The sequence below is a fragment of the Gobio gobio genome (genome assembly GCF_949357685.1).
Source record: "Gobio gobio genome assembly, chromosome: 17".
Taxonomy (NCBI): Eukaryota; Metazoa; Chordata; class Actinopteri; order Cypriniformes; family Gobionidae; genus Gobio; species Gobio gobio.
The window spans coordinates 16,755,013-16,775,957 of record NC_137110.1 but is presented as its reverse complement, the minus strand read 5'-3'; the positions used below and the strand labels follow the sequence as shown (position 1 = coordinate 16,775,957).

Here is a 20,945-nt window from a genome sequence, read left to right as displayed (position 1 = left end):
CCAGATATAACTTTTTACAAGTGGGTGCAGGAAACTATTGCTATGCTCACTTACATAAATTAACTAAATAAAGTAAACTGTGACATATGCCCAAAAATTCTTTATACAGTGGACTACCAGTAAAAGCAATATTTTATTCAGACACTTTGACCTGACCATGTTTTGCTTAGGTCGCATTAGCAATTAAAGAAAAAACTAAATTACAAAAATTAAGCATTGCTTGGTAATTGGTTGACCTAAAATGGTATTAATTGTGTACTTAAATTTAACAGCTGACAGCTGATTGGTTTATTGTAATCTATTGCATACCTTTCTATCAAAAATCTGACATCATCAAGATTAATTTGTTCTGACACAGTTTAACTCCGAGTTATTGTCATATGTTATTACCGTTTTCTAAACTATAGTGAATAAACTAATAATGTGAGAAAATGTTGAAGGTGTCTGAATAAATTTTGGTTTGACTGTACATATCTGAAGGTTAAGGTTTATCCTCAGTTCAAGGAGAGCCTCGCAGTCTCTGCCAACTGGTTGAAACAGTACCCGGCCAAACAGGCAGCAATTTGAGGCTCATCTCAGTGAGTGGTTCAATAAATGCAGTGAATATTAGCATATTTAGTCCTTTTTTTCAACCAAAAACTCTTAACCTCACAAAATGGCACATAATTAACCTACAGTTTTCAGAAAGAATGGAAGAGACTGAAGATCTATAACTCTCAGAGGAAAACTGTGTGCCAGGACCTAATGGAATTCACCCCCTCAGAACATGTCATCAAATTAAAACACACCGCAAATCACAAAAGCTCCTATTGTAATGATCTCAGAGGGTTTTTGGATATCAATTGGATACAAGTCATGATTTCATTTCTATTCTCTTCAGATGAGCAGCAAAGCACATCTAAAGGGATCAGATATGGAACTGCAGTGCTGGTATTGAATTTCTGACAGAAAAAAGGGCCTTTTACTTTTACTAAGTTTTACTAAGGAATAGAGAGAAGTCTCAAGCTAAAAGAAAGGGCAAGGTTGACTTTGTTGCTATGGATGATGCCAACATGCTTACTAACTATGCACACTGATTGGCTGATCGGGAGGGGTCTCTGTCAGTGATTTAATCATAGAAATATTGTAAAACAAGGTATCATGTTTCCATATTCAAATAAGATTTTAAAATAAAAATGTTGCATTATTCAAATAAAGATGTAGGCTAAACAAAGTTAATCAGGCTAAGTGTCACTAATTAAACAAGTACAGTGAGGAAAATAAGTATTTGAACACCCTGCTATTTTGCAAATTTATTCTCCCACTTAGAAATCATGGAGGGGTCTGTAATTGTCATCGTAGGTGCATGTCCACTGTGAGAGACATAATCTAAAAAAAAAAATCTAGAAATCACAATGTATGATTTTTTTAACTATTTATTTGTATGATACAGCTGCAAATAAGTATTTGAACACCTGAGAAAATCAATGTTAATATTTGGTACAGTAGCCTTTGTTTGCAATTACAGAGGTCAAACGTTTCCTGTAGTTTTTCACCAGGTTTGCACACACTGCAGGAGGGATTTTGGCCCACTCCTCCACACAGATCTTCTCTAGATCAGTCAGGTTTCTGGCCTGTCGCTGAGAAACAAGGAGTTTGAGCTCCCTCCAAAGATTCTCTATTGGGTTTAGGTCTGGAGACTGGCTAGGCCATGCCAGAACCTTGATATGCTTCTTACAGAGCCACTCCTTAGTTATCCTGGCTGTGTGCTTCGGGTCATTGTCATGTTGGAAGACCCAGCCTCGACCCTTCTTCAATGCTCTAACTGAGGGAAGGAGGTTGTTCCCCTAAATCTCGCAATAAATGGCCCCGGTCATCCTCTCCTTAATACAGTGCAGTCGCCCTGTCCCATGTGCAGAAAAACACCCCCAAAGCATGATGCTACCACCCCCATGCTTCACAGTAGGGATGGTGTTCTTGGGATGGTACTCATCATTCTTCTTCCTCCAAACACTTTTAATGGAATTATGACCAAAAAGTTCTATTTTGGTCTCATCTGACCACATGACTTTCTCCCATGACTCCTCTGGATCATCCAAATGGTCATTGGCAAACTTAAGACGGGCCTGGACATGTGCTGGTTTAAGCAGGGGAACCTTCAGTGTTATGCATGATTTCAAACCATGACGTCTTAGTGTATTACTAATAGTAACCTTGGAAACGGTGGTCCCAGCTCTTTTCAGGTCATTGACCAGCTCCTCCCGTGTAGTTCTGGGCTGATTTCTCACCTTTCTTAGGATCATTGAGACCCCACGAGGTGAGATCTTGCATGGAGCCCCAGTCTGAGGGAGATTGACAGTCATGTTTAGCTTCTTCCATTTTCTAATGATTGCTCCAACAGTGGACCTTTTTTCACCAAGCTGCTTGGCAATTTCCCCGTAGCCCTTTCCAGCCTTGTGGAGGTGTACAATTTTGTCTCTAGTGTCTTTGGACAGCTCTTTGGTCTTGGCCATGTTAGTAGTTGGATTCTTACTGATTGTATGAGGTGGACAGGTGTCTTTATGCAGCTAACGACCTCAAACAGGTGCATCTAATTTAGGATAATAAATGGAGTGGAGGTGGACATTTTAAAAGTAGACTAACAGGTCTTTGAGGGTCAGAATTCATAGTCATATGTAGCAAAAGGGTCAGCCCTCTCTCCTCACTAAGATAAAAGTTTTAGCATTTTCCTCGCAGAGAGTTGCTCTCAAATCAGTCCTGAATCCCTCTTAAGCGAAGACTCCAACATAGAAGAAGTTTTTTAAGGTAAATTAGGAGCTTTCTGAGAGGATTCTTAGAAGAGTTAAGAATACAGGCCCAGATTCAAAGTGGAAGAGAGAGAGGGGAGACAGGATCGGGAAAGGTCCACGAGCCAGAACTCAAACTCGGGTCACACGAGCTGCCCACGGCTATCAGCGCAGACGATAGGACATTATTTTCAACTTGACTGCAAAGTTTTATTCTCCATCATCCAATGCATTTTGCCTGTACACAAATGGACCTTTATGTTATGTCGTCGCAGATTAAAATCTATAAATCAAAACATTTATTGCATTTATAAGGGGAGAAGGCTCCGCAGCCAAGGCTCTATCACCCATTGCCTCAATGGTGTACGGTGTCTTTGGGTGGATTGCCAGCAACAGCCTTTTTTTAAGATTGTTTGTGATTTGGTCTTAGTGACTTTTCACAGATTTAGGAGCTGGATTTAGTGCTAAAATGCTTTGTGAAATACTCTTAGAGCAAAAAGTATAATATTATATATCTACGTGGCAATGTTTCAACAAGGTGCTGAAAGTATTCTTTAGAAATGTTGACCCATATTGATAGGATAGCATCTTGCAGTTGATGGAGATTTGTGGGATGCACATCCAGGGCACGAAGCTCCCGTTCCACCACATCCCAAAGATGCTCTATTGGGTTGAGATCTGGTGACTGTGGGGGCCATTTTAGTACAGTGAATTCATTGTCATGTTCAAGAAACCAATGTGAAATGATTTCGAGCTTTGTGACATGGTGCATTATCCTGCTGGAAGTAGCCATCAGAGGATGGGTACATGGTGGTCATAAAGGGATGGACATGGTCAGAAACAATGCTCAGGTAGGCTGTGACATTTAAACGATGCCCAATTGGCACTAAGGGGCCAAAAGTGTGCCAAGAAAACATCCCCCACACCATTACACCACCACCACCAGACTGCACAGTGGTAACAAGGCATGATAGATCCATGTTCTCATTCTGTTTACACCAAATTCTGACTCTTTTCTGAGCTCGTGCAAATTGTAGCCTCTTTTTCCTATTTGTAGTGGAGATGAGTGGTACCCGGTGGGGTCTTCTGCTGTTGTGGCCCATCCGCCTCAAGGTTGTGTAAGAGTCGGTTTTGGTGCTAAGACAAAAGTTGAGATACACACCTCAGCAATTGAACAATAAAAGTCACTAATCTTGAGGAAAAGATCTCACAGAAACTGTGACAACACCCTGACAAACATTCCTCCCCCCTCCCCATTTTGCCCTCTCCTTGTCCTGGTTTCAAGTCACCAAATGCAGATATACCAGTGATGATGTTATTTGTAAATTTATTGTTTTATCCTTTTCATGTTTGATGTCTTTTTAAAGGTCTCAGTGCGAATGGTAAAATGGTCTCAATTTCACTGCAGTCACTGGTAGTATTAGAAAGATTGGAAAACTAATGAGAATTCAGTCCTCTGTTTGAGGAATTTCTTCAAAGATATCTGATCCACTCCCCCAAAACCAGGTGGGGGTTTTGCAAATATTTACAACCTTTTGTTCTAGTTGGAGTATTTAAGGCTGGATGTTCTAACTCTCTGGGGGAATATTCTGTAGTCAGACCCCCCGTGCCGTGCAAACTGCATGTAGATGTGCCAGACATGATGACTCTTTTAAATTATTTTTCATATTGCTTTGCAATTGTGTTGTATGTTTTTACGCTGATCAGTTGTGTACCATGGATTCTTGTTTACTTATTTACTTTTCCTGTCTGGCCAAAATAAATGTTAATCTTGATTTATCTTGTATGGTTCCGAAATCATTATTCTAGTATGCTGCCCTACAAAGGCTAAGTGCAGTAACTACGCAAACACTGAAACTGAGAAAAATGGCTTTAAAGTTTTTACACCAGCCAGTCAAACATGTTGTGGGTAGATTAGTGGTAATGCATTCATGTATTGCCTTCTTAGGAAGACATTTTTTATAGATAAAAACCATGACCACCGATGTGATCTTTGACCCCCAAAATGCAGATACTGCACTCTGCCTTTGGATGATCTTAAACAACTAAAACACTATTGCAAAGGCAAAGTGCAGTATCTACAAACTAAATGTGTTCATCCAACTTTTTTTCATGCTTCTTAATACATGTTTATAGTAATAATAAACTTTATATAATACAGAATTTTCATTTTCAGTTGAACTATGCCTTTAATATGGCCATACATAATTTCCTAGAATTAGAGGTTAGAGAGTAAGTTAACTTACGTATTTCTTCTCCCTTTAGCCTAACTTCTAAGCTATTCTCAAACATGTACATTTCCTGTTTATGCTATCTACACCCTTAAAGCTATAATTAATAATTAAAATATAATTATTATGTATTCTTAGATAGGCTATCTGTGAAATCCAAAAAAACTGAGCACTTTTTTTTGGTATATTAAGTAGCCTACGAAATTAGTGCGTGAAAATAGAGTACTTTCAGTACATTATGCAAGTGTACTTTTTCACCTAGTGTGCTTGCTGTCGGCCCGGCTGCGCTTGTCCGGTTGTCCGTTTGTCACCTGCTGACTGGCGCCGCTAACTTTTAGAGTAACTTTGTCTAACAAGATAACTTTACCAGACCCAGCTAACTTTTGAAGAAGTAACCCCAGTCAATACAATTGGATTAGCTGCCTGAAACGGAGAGATGTCCGAATCAACAAACACCAACGTGATTAAATCGATTATCTTTACGTTGTCAGAGGATATTGCCTTTAATAGAGCAGCACAGGTAAGTCAAAATTTGCTAGCGGCTGGCTAGTCAATGTTAACTGATTATAAAGCTGTCAGTTGCCTTACTATGAGTTATTATTTTGCTATCTTCCTTACCAGTCTTTGAATTTGCATTTTAACGCGAGTTCAACCATCATTTGGCTGCGGGATTGTGCCATGGTTGGCTTGTTGTTTCTGTGTGTTACGATAGGGGCAAACCGCATACAATCCCCATTGTGACAAGGCTGAAACCGCAGTATCTGCTGTGTCCAAATCGGGGAAACAAAGCTAGAACGCAGTAACATCACTTACTGCGGTTTGCCTTGGTATTGGATTGGATTTTGTAGTTACTGCAATTTTGACACGCTCATTTCTCTAAAACTGGACACAATTGAACCAGCAAACTTTGTCACAAGACAGAACAGATGTCACAAAGCCCATTTCAAGTCTCAACTCAATTTTGACCAAATGTGTAGTTACTGCGCTTTGCCTTTGGACGGCAGTATGGATCGATGTATACTCCTTTATTACCGCAAAATCTAGGGTTATGATAGATCACACCGATGACGCCACGACTGAAGCATGGAGCGCAGCGTGCGCGATATTCCGATTTCTGACTATCGCTGGGTTAGCAAGTTGTAGTCCGTGAATATTACTAAAATTACACTTTTTGTTGAGTGAGCATGTGCAACCACTTAAAGGTAAAATATTCACTCTACACCCTTTGACTAATTACAGAAGTAACCGTTTTGTGCCCGTGAGCGCGCGGATCCGGACGCGTCATGTCTCTCTGCGATTTAGGGTCTCTCGATGAACGAATATAAAAACTAGGAAGATACAAACAAAATCAACGATCTAAATTAAATCGCAACTAATCGTAAAATCAGCTGATAAACTCTAAATGTAGCACACTTTATGGAGTGACTTAGAATTGGAGTCAGATAAAATTATTAATGGAGTCAGATTTAAAATGAGATATCAATAAATTAAGAGAACTAAGAGCCCGTCTAGCACCAACAACCATGCCACGCTCAAAATTGCTTAAAATCACCTTTCTTTCCCATTCTGACATTCAGTTTGGAGTTCAGGAGATTGTCTTGACCAGGACCACACCCCTAAATGCATTGAAGCAACTGCCATGTGATTGGTTGATTAGATAATTGCATTAATGAGAAATTGAACAGGTGTTCCTAATAATCATTTAGGTGAGTGTATATATATATATATATATATATATATATATATATATATATATATATATATATATATATATATATATATATAAACCTATACTTTGGCACCTTTGCTCTATAATAAGCACCTGCTCACACATCTGCAATGCTGCGATATCACACTTAAAGAAGGCGTCGAATAGAGCAAACATGTTTCTCGAGAGAGACTGCACAGAGCAAAGCCACCGCACAGCCCACAAACTCCTAGCTTTCTCCTCACAAATATGTTTCTATGGGAATAATTCTCAGACTCTGACCTGAGCTGAGCTGATTTGTCTTTATTTCCTGGAACCTTATTTTTCTGTGCACTTTAGAGAGAGGGGAAATAGCCTGAGCTCTCAGAGATGGCTCGCTGAACTTTATGGGCTGAAAGGATCTCAGTGTTGACACGCGCTTAAAAAAAATTCAGGGAATAAAAATCAATTTACATGCGGATGCACCATTAAACACACGAAAGAACCTTTGGTCAGAAAATGAAGCTCTACAAATAGAAATGCACACCATTAGGCCTACGTATAATGCCGTTAGTATGGAGATAATAACATCAGTATCATATACACAATGCAATGGCCATCTGTATCTATTTGGGACCAGTGAGACAGCGTGCCAGGCGCATGGTCCAAAAGGGTTGTACCTAGTCTCTTAATGAGTCATGGGTGTGTTTTGGGCGTAACGTGTAATAGACCAATCAGAGTCTCATCTTTCGTTGCACTTGCACCATGGCGGATTTGCTATTTAAATGGCAGAATATAGACACCCTCAACCTGCCAATTTCATTGCATCATTACTGCAAATAGGTAATTCTAATACATGTAATGACATTTGCATTTTTATGTACACAATAATAATCTTTTACATTGTAATCCTTTTATTTTTAATATTTGACATGTTTGTGTGCTGCTGAGTGCCACTGTGTGTGTAATAAGCAGAGTTTACGCACGTTGTGCACCCGCCTATGGGCACATATTACTAATGCGCCCTTTAAATAACACAGACCAGGTTTTTGTTGGTCAATGGTGCAGTCTATGTCAGTTGCCTCAAAATATCAACGCACCAACAATGCACCAGAACACACCTCGTTTTCAGACCAGCACACCCATGGGCGAACAGATGGCCGCGAGTGCATTTGCTATTTAAACAATGTGGCACTGGACGTGAAAATCATAACTGTGTCGGGTTGAAACTAGCAAAAAACACCTGCGTCGCCTGGTGTCGCATCGTGCCGGGTGTTTGATAGAGCCCTGTGTTTACACTGTAATATTTAAAAAAATTATTATTTAAATTTTTAGAAATAAGTCTTCTATGCTCACCAAGGCTGCAATTATTTGATAAATAATACAGTAATATTTAGAGATATTACCATTTAAAATAACGGTTTTCTATTTAATATAAATGTCACATGATCCTTCAGTAATCATTCTAATATGCTGATTTGGTGATCAGGAAACATTTCTTAATATTATCAATGTTGAAAATATTTTACTGACATGTTTTAGAATTCTTTAATAAGTTAAACATTATAAATGTCTTAACTGTCATTTTGATCAAATTAATGCTTCCTTTCTGATTTATTATTAATTAATATATTAAATAAATTATTAATTATATACACATTCAGATAAGTATGTGCACATATGTGTTGTGAAACACTCACTGCAGCAGCGAGGGCTTGGTCTAGGTCTGCAATAATATCTTCCTCATCCTCCAGACCCACCGACAGACGAATGAGTGTGTCACTGATTCCCAGCTCTTTTCTCTCTTTCTCAGGCACTGAAGCATGAGTCATAATCGCTCTGGAAAAGAAAAGTGCACCATGGGAAATGAAGGTTGATAAAATGTCTTTTGATCGATCAGTTTTCCAGGACAAATCATGGTAACATTGGTGCAGGTGCGATATCAAGAAAGATGTAACTAATTCAGGTGACATTATCACTTGCAATCTAGTGAATTACTAGTGAATGTGAACCATAAGTATCAATAATCTGTCACAATGAAGTTTCAAAAGCCATCTGGTGGTTAAACTTAAATTTGTTTTTATATTGAAGGCTGACGACAATAGCCTAAAGAAATGTTCCATTAGTTCTTGCGGAATAATGTTCTACAATGACGCAAACGGCTCGGACAACAAAAGTGTTGTTTCTACAATTTCCTTTTAGTTCAACATTAAAGTGCTTGCGCCTCCTTGTGGCCATCCAATATAATGGTATACTTGGCATACTGTTTCATAAACAAACAAAAGGGAATATACTCAATCGTTCTTTCCTATATGCTCTGGATTTAAATAAAATCCCTCAGAACAGTCTAATAATGTGCTCAGTACTAACGGGTGCTCTGCTAGACTCTCAAAACCACCAAGACTTTCAGCAAGCGCAAACAACTGAAATGCATTGCAAAATACAACATAGTTTCTTTAAAAAATGTAAGATGTAAAAGGTTTTTCAATCAATAAGAAGCTTCAACGCACCTTCAGATTGCTGAGGAAAGTTGAGGCGTGCTCCAGTTTTCCTTTGATGTAGAAAGTGATCATCCCAGGACAACCTGAGCACTGTCTCTTTGTCAGTTCATGCTGAGGGTGAGATGGAAGACCTGAAGTAAAAAAAAGATGATTGAGAGTTAATCATGTCCGACTAGAATCTTTTAATATCAGTTACATTTAAACAAAGTTCAAGGTTGTCCACAGGTGGTATAATGCTAATGAGGTCCCTACACGACTACTCAAAAGTTTGAGATCAGTAGGATTAAATTATTAATCAGTAAGATTAAATATTTTTATTCAGCAAGGACACATTAAACTTATTAAAAGTGATAGTAAAGACTTTTACATTGTAACAAAAAATACAAAAACGTTCTATTCATAGAATCCTGAAAACAATACATCACTGTTTCCACAAAAATATTACAGAGTAAAAACTATTTTCAACCATAATTATTAATAATAAGAAGAACAAATGTTTCTTGAGCACTAGATCAGCATATTCAAATTATTTCTGACGAATCATGTGCTGAAAAGGCTACTGAAAATCCTGCCATCACAGGAATGAATTACTTTTTAAAATATATTAATTTCTAAATGATAATATTACTATTTTTACATTATTTTTTATTCATTATTTGTAAATAAATGCAGCCTTTTTGATCATAAGAGACTTATTTCAAATACATTAAAGGTAGGGTAGGCAATTTTCAGAGGGGCAAGCAATAGCAAGCTAGCTTTGAAAGCATGAGATTCCAAAGCCAAGCCTTCTTCAAAACACATGAACGTACACAGCAGGTAGCAAACAAAAGTGTCGCGTCAAACCCAAAAAAAAGGAACACAAGGCGTTTTTTTAAAAAGACGCTTTTACGTCTGCCGTTTTGTGCGTCGGTGTGCCTCACATTGGCGCCCTTTGTTTAGTCATGAGGCGTTAAACGCACACAATAATCGTCCCAGTGTGAACAGGCCTTTAGACCTGTACCACCTGACTGCTGCAGATTCATTTCGCCGTTGATAGTGTTGCCATTGAAACGCATACATTTTAGCCACAAACCATTTTGAATTTTAAAACATCAAAGGTTTTCATCGCTTCTAAATGATTGTAGTTATGGCATGAACGCAGCTTGTTGTTTTGGTTCAGGAGGAACAGTAAAATGTGGTTGCTGTTTCAGTTGCGGTGCACAGTGACTGACGTCTGTCTAAAGCCCTATTCTAATGGGATTAGTCTAACATGGAAAGGTGAGGTAAAGTAATTACCAGATCTTCTCAGAGATTTTAGTCTTGTCCGATTGTGCCATCTCAGTAATCATTATGGACAATGTCAGTAAAGCTTACTGCGACTTTTACCTTCTGTAAAAAAAAAAAAAGGTCCGGAAAAATTCCCTCAGATAATGCTAATCCCGTGCGAATAGACGAGCTGTAAATATGTTCGTGAATATTCCTTAATTTCCTGTTTAAAATAAGTTTTCAGCAGTTTTTCGAGTATGGAGGCGCTTGGAAAATGTGCTTGTGGCAAACCTCAAGTGTTTTCTGCTTACCATTCAGATTTAAAAAAAATAAAAAAATAAAAAAAGGTTGAAAGCACCTTCTTTTAGCTTTAGGTAAGTGACTATTACCAACATAATCCAATCAGAATTTGATTAATTAAAATTAAATTGTTATATGGGACCTAACCGTTATGTATAGGTTATATATAGATTATATGCATTTGCGCACATTATATCAGGAAGCAACTTAATACGGACATGACGACAGGGAGGTGACAGCGGTGCATAAATTGACCCATCCCACTTCTGCAAGTTTTACTGAGATTTCGGTAACACTTTACAATAAGATTGTATTAGTTAACATTAATTAATGCATTAGTTCAGCATTAGTTAATCTTTGTTAACGTTAGTTCATAAAAATCCAGCTGTTCATGGTATGTTCATGTTAGTTCACAGTGCATTAACTAAAGTTAGCAAGATTTGAATAATGCATTAGTAAATGTTGAAATTAACATTAACAAAGATAAATAAATGCTTTATAAGTGCAGTTCATTATTAGTTCATGTTAACTAATGTAGTTAACTAATGAACCTTATTGTAAAGTGTTACCGAGATTTCTTATCCCATGTGAATTGGTCATTAATATTAGAGACGTCCTGTGGTAAAATTACATTACTCCATCTACCTAATCCCATCCGAATAGGGCTTAACTCTGCATAGCATGAAATGCGCTGATGATGTGTGATGTCTGCATGAGCAGGGTGTGCAGAGGTATGAAAATTAATTAGTTAACAGGCAGGTAGGACCGAATGTAATTAATGTGCTGACCCTGCTCTGTGATTTTACTTGGCTATTTGCTGTTGTTCCCAATTGCTTCCACTTTGTTATAATCCCGCTGACAGCTGACAGTGGAATATTTAGTAGTGAGGAAATTTCACGAATGGGCTTATTGTACAGGTGGAAACCTATCACAGAATTCACTGAGCTCCTGAGAGCGACCCATTCTTTCACAAATGTTTGTAGAGGCAGTCTGCATGGAAGTGATTGGAACACCTGAATTCAATGATTTAGAGGGGTGTCCCAATACATTTGGCAATATAGTGTATGTCATATTTGCCCAACATACACTTCTATGTAATGAGGCGAAAATAATCACAGATACCTGGGAAGTTGACTCTCTCCACCCTTCGGTCAGCCTCAAGAAACTGTGCCGCTGCCAGTGCGTTCGTAAAGTGCTGCTTCATTCTCAGGTGCAGTGTCTTCAGACCCCGGTTGCACATATAGCAGTCAAATGGAGAGGGAACGGCCCCAAGCTCTGAATTGAAGATGGGGGAACAGAAATGAAAATACATAAACCTTCTACTTCTGCTATGCAAATGACTCAAGCTAATTTTCAGTGTTACAGTCAGGGACAAATCTGCAATGTGATATATTGCTATACTGTAAGCACCTAACAGAAAGCACAAGGTTAATCATCACATCAGGACTGTAACATTTGGGAAGTAGGTGATGAAGTTGATAAAATTAAAGTTTGCTCAAATTAAACATCCAGGTATAAGACACGGATTTAAAAATGACATTAAAATGAAGGATGTAGCAATAATATGCAATGAACAAACGTTTTTTTCCTGACACTTTCTCTGAGCTATGCACTTCGAAATCAAGAGGGAGTACAAGGAAATTTGCATAAATTACATTTTACTTAACTAATGAGACTACAGGTAATAACAAAATGGAAATATCTCCACCAGATATTAAAACAGGTTATTACCTTCACCTGAAGACAAGTAACTTTTTTTTCCAAGAGAATGAAAGACATTTTTCTTATTCCTTACAAAAGACCCCCAATAGGGTTGTTAAAAAATATTCTGCATATTTATGTACATTATAACATTGAACTGAACTTTTAACACTCTTTGGTGATAAGCTCAGTGGTCTATGATCCCTTGGCCTTGCAATTACCTCGTTAAATAAGATTAAAAGCTGATAGTAATCAGGTTTATCACTTCATAAACAGATTCTTGATTGTGCACATGATGGTTTGTTAAGATTATATTTGAAATCAACATTAAAATCTGACAATAAAATCTTTATTTTTCTTCAAAGCTTCAAAGATGCATCTGTCCAAATTAAAAAATATTGTACCAAATGAGTATGCAGTCTATGCACCAATCATCTATTGCAAAATATGCATTGGGCCTATACATTTTATTTCTATATAAAATGCAAGGCATTTGTTCTCTATTGTTAGTACTGCCCAATAATTTGCCCGTATTTCAAACAGTAATAAAGATCTCTTATTAATAATATGCTATAAACTGTTTGTGAAATAAACTAATACACTACAGCCACAAAGTCATGCCTTAAAAAGAAGGGCTAAAAAATAAGGAAGTGATCAGACAGATTATCTAACATAAATTTAAAGGTTGCGGTTTAGATTAAGTAGAGCCTTACCACTCTGCAAAAACTTGAGCCGTTCATAGAGGTCCTCACGGTTGAGAGAAATCAACCCCATGACAACATCAGTGTGTCCTGGAATTAAACAAACCGTTAACTTTGATCAAGCAAATTATTAAAAAAGGTTTATCTAATTTCTCTTTATTGTTACCATTCATGTATTTTGTTGCAGAGTACATGCAGATGTCTGCTCCAAGTGCAAGGGGGCGCTGTTCCAGCGATGAGAAAAATGGTAAAATATATAAATGACTAGTTTCTAAATAATGGAAATCCATGCACTGATTTTTATTCAACAAGTATTGTATGCTAAGCTTAGCAAAATGTACTTTTAACATAGTTAGCTCAATTTAAAATGGTCTTTCATGTCCTTATCTACTCAAGTCATTTAAAGACCATCAAAATAAATGTGTATACCTGGAAGTAGGCTGACATGAAAGTGTTGTCCACAACAACAGTTGTGTCCTTGTTGTGCTCATGGACAATATCTGAACAGCCCTGAATGTCCACGACCTTCATAGTAGGGTTTGTGGGCGTTTCAATCCAAAGCATCTGCAGAAATGGGGATATTTACCTACCCAGTTTTAGTTCAAGTAGTAATTCCCAGAGCTAATTAACATATACTGCATGCTGTCGGGTTTAATCGTGTGAGCAAATATTTCCCCATCCACCCACTTTCACACAGTAATTATGTCAAATGTAGAGCTATTTACTGCAAAAAAAAACAAAAGGAATATTTCAAAACCTGATAGCATTATTTATTTAAATAAATAAAAAATGCTTTCTCTGCCAGGTGTACCTTTGTGTTTGGTTTTAGCGCTGCTTTTAGCTCCTCTAGATTTGTGAGGTCAACAAAAGAAACATCAAGACCATATTCCGAAGCTATTTTCCTGAAATATTGGTTAGTTCCTGGTGGGGGAAAACATGACAGACTCAGTATCTCTCTAAGCTAAACTCAGCCTTTTACTCTCTTTTCCATCAATTGTAATAGTTTATTTGTATTATTTATTGTTAGGGAGCAGTAATTCACCTCCATAAACATCATTCATGCACAAAATTCCATCTCCGGCCTTAAAAAGATGTGTAATGGCAGAAGTCGCTGCAGATCCAGAGGCAAGAGCGAGACCTATTAGGAAAGACAGAGCTTTAGGTTTATGGCAATGTCATTTGTACATATAATATTGTTTCGTGTTGGTGATGCACTCACAGTATTGTGCACCATCCAAAGCAGCAACTGCTCTCTCAAGACAGTTTCTTGTGGGATTTCTACACCTGCTGTACTCAAAACCCTGGCAGATAAAACAGAGGGGGAAAAAAGTGTTGAATTCAAAATACTACGCATTGAAAAGTGATTTGAATTGTGCAAATAAAGTGTCAAATCTGTAAAGGAGCAATAAAAAAAAAGTACATTTAAGATGTAAATTCATTGTAAACAAAGTTAAAACTGTCAAAGGTATAGTCGGTACAGTTAGTTTGTGGAGTCTTTATAAAGAGAGACAGTTCACAAGCAAATGTGCCTTTACTTCAACCACCTGGCTGTTCTCATGACTCACGTGGTTGAATAAATATTCAGTCAACTTGCAGCATCTTTGCTGCTGTAATCTGTTACCACCATCCAGAACAATTATCCTAAATATTATTATCTGTTGACTGGTTCTAGAGGAGTTTGGTGCTGGGAGACCAGTTTGACTCAGCTAAGACCATCTTAAACCAGATAGTTACACGTTTTCAGAGGAGCAATTGAGCATAATAATGAAGATATTTGACCCCAACCTGTTGTGTTGTTTAATATCAAGTTAATTTAATTTAAAGTACTATATCTTTAGTTTCCCTGCTAAAAAAAAACTTTAAAAACTTAAAGGGATAGTTCACCCAAAAATGAAAATTCTGTCATTTACTCACCCTCAAGTTGTTCCAAATCTGTATGAATTTAGTTCTTCTGCTGAACACAACAGAAGATATTTGGAAGAATGTTTGTAACTAAGCAGATCTCGGCAGCCATTGACTATAATGGGGAGAGAAGAAAAAACTTGTCAATGGCTGCCGAGATCTCGCTGCGCAGAATTTTCCTTTTGGGGGGGGACTATCCCTTTAAGCCAGCCTAAGATTTGTTGGTCTTCGTGTCTAGACAAGCTGAAACATGCCCAAAGCCCCTCTAAACCAGCTAGCAAACCAGACCATCTAAAACAAGTAAACCAGACTGCATTGTCAGCTGAATATGAGGAGAGACACAGATTTAACTATTAACAACTTTAAATCAAAACCTGTGAGTTACTCATGTAGTGAACCTTGGTATATTAGCATATGTTTATATATAAATTAATTGTGTTATTTTTCCACACTAAGGCCTGGTTTCACAGACAGGGCTTAGATTAGACCAGGACTAGGCATTAGTTCAATAAACGTAACGTTACTTTAGAAAGAAAATAAAAAACATTCCTGGTGTACTGAGACAAAATAATGGCACTGATATATTTTAAGATATGTCAGTGAGTTGCTTTCAGTTAAAACAGCTTGTTCATTTCACATCACATCAGTCCCAGGTTCACAGCATATCACAGTCTAACTCAAATATCGGTCTAATACCAAACAATACTAGGCTAATATATTCTCAGTGTCGACCCCATACAATTTACCGCGTGATTTCCCGGACCGTGCTGTTTAAAGGTGAACTATGTAGGATTTTTGCAGTAAAACATCCAGAAATCACTAGGCCAGTGTTATATATTTTGTTCAGTTGAGTACTTAGAATATCCCAAATGTTTTCAACTATTTGTAAATCGTGAGAAAATTGCTATTTTAACCAAGGAGCCGGGACGTGTGAGCTATGCGTGTGAGGGAGTCGCCTGTCGATTGCGTCATATCTGCGTCACCCTCGGTCTCCGGTTTTATTCAGTGAAACACTTTACTCTCACTGCATTGTGAACAAGTGTCATAGCAGCCGCCGAGCGAACGTCATAACTTCCTTTTCAACACACTCAGATATATCTAATACGATAAACAGAGCTGCCTTACCTCACACTCAGCACTGGAGAAGAGGAAGTGCCGCCGGCAACTGTGTCATAATAAAAGTCCCGCCGGCGACTATGCCATAATAACAGTCCCGCTCTTCAATCGCTCCTGCGGCCTTGCTCAGCTCCACAACACTCGGTCCTGCTCTGCTTCACTACAGTAATGTTAATAATCGCATCCATGAACATGATTTCTGCCCGAGTCCTATCCTGACTGTTTCCCACCGGCTGTGAGGTGAAGACCACATGTCCCGAGATTCTGCGCTCAAACGTGGCGTCATCAAACTACGCCTTTGTTATGAACAGGCGACCTCTAGTGGACGGAAAAGTTACATAGTGTAGCTTTAAAGGTGGTAGACAATGAAATGGGAGGCACTACGGCCATAGAGTTCCACTGCTCCGGCTCTGAACCAACGTGGATCGCATCTGTGGCGAACGATTTAAAGAGCGGCTGGAAGCCGGCAAAACTGCTGTCGTTCTGCATGTGTGAAGCCATGCGCACTCCGGGTATGGCTGACGATGAGATACAAGGTTCCTGAGTTCACAGAAGAGTGAACAGCTCTCTCTTGTTGCAAATAGTTTAGGCTACATAAAATAAGAGTGTGTCAGCAACAGAACCTTTATAGCCTACGCGTGTGTGAGGAGGATTCGCGATCATGCAGGGGTGTGCGGGTCACGTTATTCACTGTGGTTATGTAATTAGTTTTGTTATATAATATTGTTGCCTGATTGGCTCTATAATAAATATCCATGTATCCACTAGTCTGGTCATGAGTATTGCAGGTCACAACTGCTTACTTATTTTTAAGTTTTGCATTTGAATAAATATTTAGACATGATCAAACACTAGATTTTTTAAATGTGATATTTAAGAAAGTTACTAACTTGCATCCTAATATTTTTTTAATGATAGGCTACTCGTACAAGCACACACACAAGTGAATATTAATGAATGCAAGCAAATACTGAATTTAACCCAAGAAAAGTTTAAAAAAGTACTAAAAAAGGCAAAGTGCATTCAACAAATGTTTTCCCCTTATATAAATAAGAATTGATACTGAATCAAGATCGAAATCGGTATTTGTGTGCTCCAACCTGAACTTAAAAGTTGGCAAACCTGAAATAGATGTAGCCGAGATGTACATAAAAAGCTAGGCTATAGTTTTTTAATGGTTTACAAGATCTCCAAGAGTCTGCTGGTGGATGGCAAGATCTCCAAGTGGATGTTGGTCAACAAAAAGACAGAAAAAATACGTCTTCCAGATGTCAACACTCACATCAAATAGATGTCTCTGAGATGTACGTAAAATTCTATGGCTTTTTAACGGTTTGCAAGATCTCCAAGAGTCTGAAGTGGATGTTGGTCCACAAAAAGACATCAGGAAATAACATGCTCTACAACTTATAAAGCTGACTGTGTATGGATTTACAGACATGAAGCTTTATTTCCACACATTTATACTGTCACTCCGCGCAAGATGATGCATTGGATTTTATTCAATGTAGTGAAGTATAATAGGGGCTTGAATGTATTAATATTTATTGTATATTCAAAGAAATTTCTGCTAATATATATTTATGCTTTCTATTTATTTCATAATTATGTACATAAAGAAATCTGTTTTGAGATTTCTTTCAAAAACTTAATTATTCCAAACTTTTGACCGCCAATGTACAGCCTATTTAAAAATATAAATAATATGTGTACAAAGGCCTGGCATTTCAAGAAGACTGGAGCTTGAATTGTCATTCAATGAATGAATTGTCCGATTCATGAAGCACAACGAGTTTGCGACAGACATCCTCGGATAACTGAGTAAGATAATGAGTGGAGTGGGTTTGCAATTACATCACAGCAGGAGAGGATAATATCCTATTAGGGCTTTCAAAGAGAGGCGTCTCTCACCAGATGAAGGTCAAAGTTCATTCCAAATTGAGATGGCCTGCACTGTGCTTTGTACTTTGCCCAATGATTTGGCAGAAATGCTCTTGAAAACTATAATTATTTAAGTGCTAGAAGTTAATATAAGTAGAAAAGATTAGCATTAACGTATACAAGACAAAAACAGCACACAAATGATTTATGTATGGTTTATTTTAGGTTACCAATGGCTTTGGACAAAGTCCAAAATAAAAACAGCATCTTTAAGAGGTGATTAGAATAAACAAAGCTGCACTGCGTAATGAGAAAAGGGGAAAGAGAAAAATGACTCATACAATATGTGTAAATAAGCAACAACAAACACTCAAAAATTTTTGTCCATAGCCATAATTACAATCATTGACCATTTACATTTTTGAGCATGTCTAATCCCTAAAAACTGCTTTCTTACTCAGTAATTTTCCACTTGATCTGAATGACCCTACATGATCAGAGCTACATATGAACTGGCACATCTTCACAAGGACACTCTGAGGAACGAAGTGTGTCATCATCCAGTAATTACACCTATACATTTTTTAATGTGAAATACCGACCAAAGTCACTTTTCATTATTTTGTACCTGCGCCTATTCGAATGGGAAGAGATTGTTATTGCCAATTTAAGTAAAAAGTATTGAAAGAAACTTTAAATCAAAGTCTGAAAGCAAAATAAATCTCTGGGGATGAAATGGCTATTCATTATCACAACATTTAGTCTGTCCTGTAATAGCACGACTCAGTTAAAGCCTTAATTTAATCAAATTGCTCAAAGGTAAGCTTTTAAGCTGTTTTTTCGGCTATGTGATGGTGAGAACTGAAATGTCAGTTTCCACTTTTTATACAGGTATGCTTATATAATGCATTTGAATTTACCAGCCTGTGGCATGACACAACATAGGCTATAGGAAAACCCAAATAATGTGTAAGCCTACCTATAGTTCTGACAAATGAAATAGCAACACATCTTTTCTTATTTTTTGAAAAAGAAAAAAATGCAGGGTGTGGACAAACAATGGAGAACAACTACAAAAACAGCTGATGACCATCCAACAACACATTAAGAATAAATTGAATGTAAACTTTTGAACTGATTCATTTGTCACATTCATAAATAGCAGTTATTATTTTGTCTTGTGGTCAATATGTAAACATCGGTTTGGGACAGTACTAGATAAATGTATTTTTTATGATCCTTATGATAAACTTATGACCACAATCGATTGTTATAGTGGCTAACAGTGGCAGCTAACACTGGTCAAGGGGGTATTCCAGAAAGCAGGTTATGTGACATACCTGGGTATGTTTAAGAGTAAGTTAGCGGATAACCTCAACTTTCGGTTCCAAAAACGGAGGTAACTTTCAGGGTATGTAAGTAACCATGGCAACTCACTCTCTGAACATAAACTGCGCCCGAGCTCCCTCAGACTGTAAACGAAGCTCGGGCGCACCAGTTAACACGTCAGCAGCGTCACTGTGGAGTCGTGAACGCGGATTGACAACAGACCGGAAGAGAAGACAATGCTGAATAAAGTCGTAGTTTTTTTTTTTTTTTTGGACCAAAATGTGTTTTCGATGCTTCAAAAAATTCTAACTAACCCACTGATGTCACATGGACTACTTTGATGATGTTTTTATTACCTTTCTGGACATGGACTAGCCTAGAATTCTAGAGGCACCCTAGCAGCAGAACATTTATTTTGCCGCGAGCGTAGTCTAGCAACTTTCGGTAGACCTGAGAGCTGGAAAAACCAAACTCTGGTCAGGCCAATCACAGCGTGTGTAGAGTCGGTGGGCGGGCTTAACATAATGACGGCACGTCACGGCAGAGTTGCGGTGGTTCCGTGTGCTACTCGTAAACAAAGAAGCTGGCGAACAGCTTTCTTTTGAATCGGCTTTGGCCGCGACTCTGGAAGACTTGGGAGTTAAGCTTTTCTTTGAGAAAAGAACAAAGAACGGCACTGAAGTCATTCTTAAGAAAAGAAGATATGTTCAAAGTTTTGCCTACCGGATACGGCGAAAGTCTATTAACTTGCATTAGCTCGGCTTCACCTTCTTCTTTGCTGGTTGATTGTGGCGGTCATGGCGCTATCCAATTGCGTGCTGCGGGAATTTGAAAGACAACCTTTTATCCCGCCCCTCGGATTGAGCCCTGTCAATGGTGAGTTTCCAGACCCAACATCTTGATGTGGGTCTGGCTTGTCAGGCTAGACATGGACAGTATACCGTACAAAAATTTTCAATAGAGGGACAGAAAGCTCTCGGACTAAATTTAAAATATCTTAAACTGTGTTCCGAAGATGCCCGGAGATCTTACGGGTGTGGAACGACATGAGGGTGAGTCATTAATGACATAATTTTCATTTTTGGATGAACTAACCCTTTAAGAGGTATTCAGATGTGTTTTATATAATTAATATAGTTTTTAATATAACCAAATTTGTTTCAGTTATATAATATACATTATATAATAAAGACTTAGAAATAAGTAAATTAAAAATAAGTTTAAATGTTAATTCAATTAAAATATATTTATTATTTATTTTATTATCATCCATGTGTGAGCTCACACATGGATCTGCATTCAATTAATTAGCATCAAACAAACAATATATTTTTTTTAAGATTACTTATTAAACGAAAAGATGATTGCACAACCACCAAATAGGTTGCGATGTGCACTAAGTAGGTTATGTAAATCGCCATTAAACAAAAGAAGAAGAGGAAGTAGATGGCGTGCTTTTTCTTAGCATCTATTTCCATGGTGAATCATCGATTCGTTGCTCTGTTAAGAATGTCTTGTGTGTTCACGGTTAACATACTCTGAGTTGGCCGAACTTACTCCCGGACTCGTTTTTAGGAACCAGCATA

At 37.8% G+C, this 20,945-nt stretch overlaps 1 protein-coding gene across 1 annotated transcript; it reads right to left on the bottom strand.

Moving 5' to 3' along the window:
• Window positions 1-3,770: 3,770 nt before the first annotated feature.
• LOC307141483 (cystathionine gamma-lyase-like) lies at window positions 3,771-16,721 on the bottom strand. The gene is made up of 13 exons (XM_079841725.1): window positions 16,477-16,721; window positions 15,780-15,800; window positions 14,351-14,432; window positions 14,174-14,269; window positions 13,943-14,052; window positions 13,561-13,695; window positions 13,298-13,355; window positions 13,144-13,221; window positions 11,852-12,004; window positions 9,194-9,315; window positions 9,054-9,106; window positions 8,384-8,522; window positions 3,771-3,902 (listed from the first exon to the last, which is right to left on the bottom strand). Exons 1-13 carry the CDS (start codon window positions 16,648-16,650, stop codon window positions 3,813-3,815), a joined length of 1,311 nt encoding a protein of 436 aa, XP_079697851.1. The 5' UTR covers window positions 16,651-16,721; the 3' UTR covers window positions 3,771-3,812.
• Between the last annotated feature and the right edge of the window lie 4,224 nt (window positions 16,722-20,945).

Bases quoted from the DNA above. Each gene is read 5' to 3' on its own strand.
- LOC307141483 (XM_079841725.1), bottom strand. From the start codon at position 16,650: ATGGCTTCACACATGCAGAACGACAGCAGTTTTGCCGGCTTCCAGCCG. The intron at 13,222-13,297 runs GTAACAATAAAG...GTTTAATTCCAG, and splicing joins TGCAACAAAATACATGAATG to GACACACTGATGTTGTCATG. The intron at 8,523-9,053 runs GTTAGTACTGAG...TTTCTTTTCCAG, and splicing joins GAGAGTCTAGCAGAGCACCC to AGCGATTATGACTCATGCTT.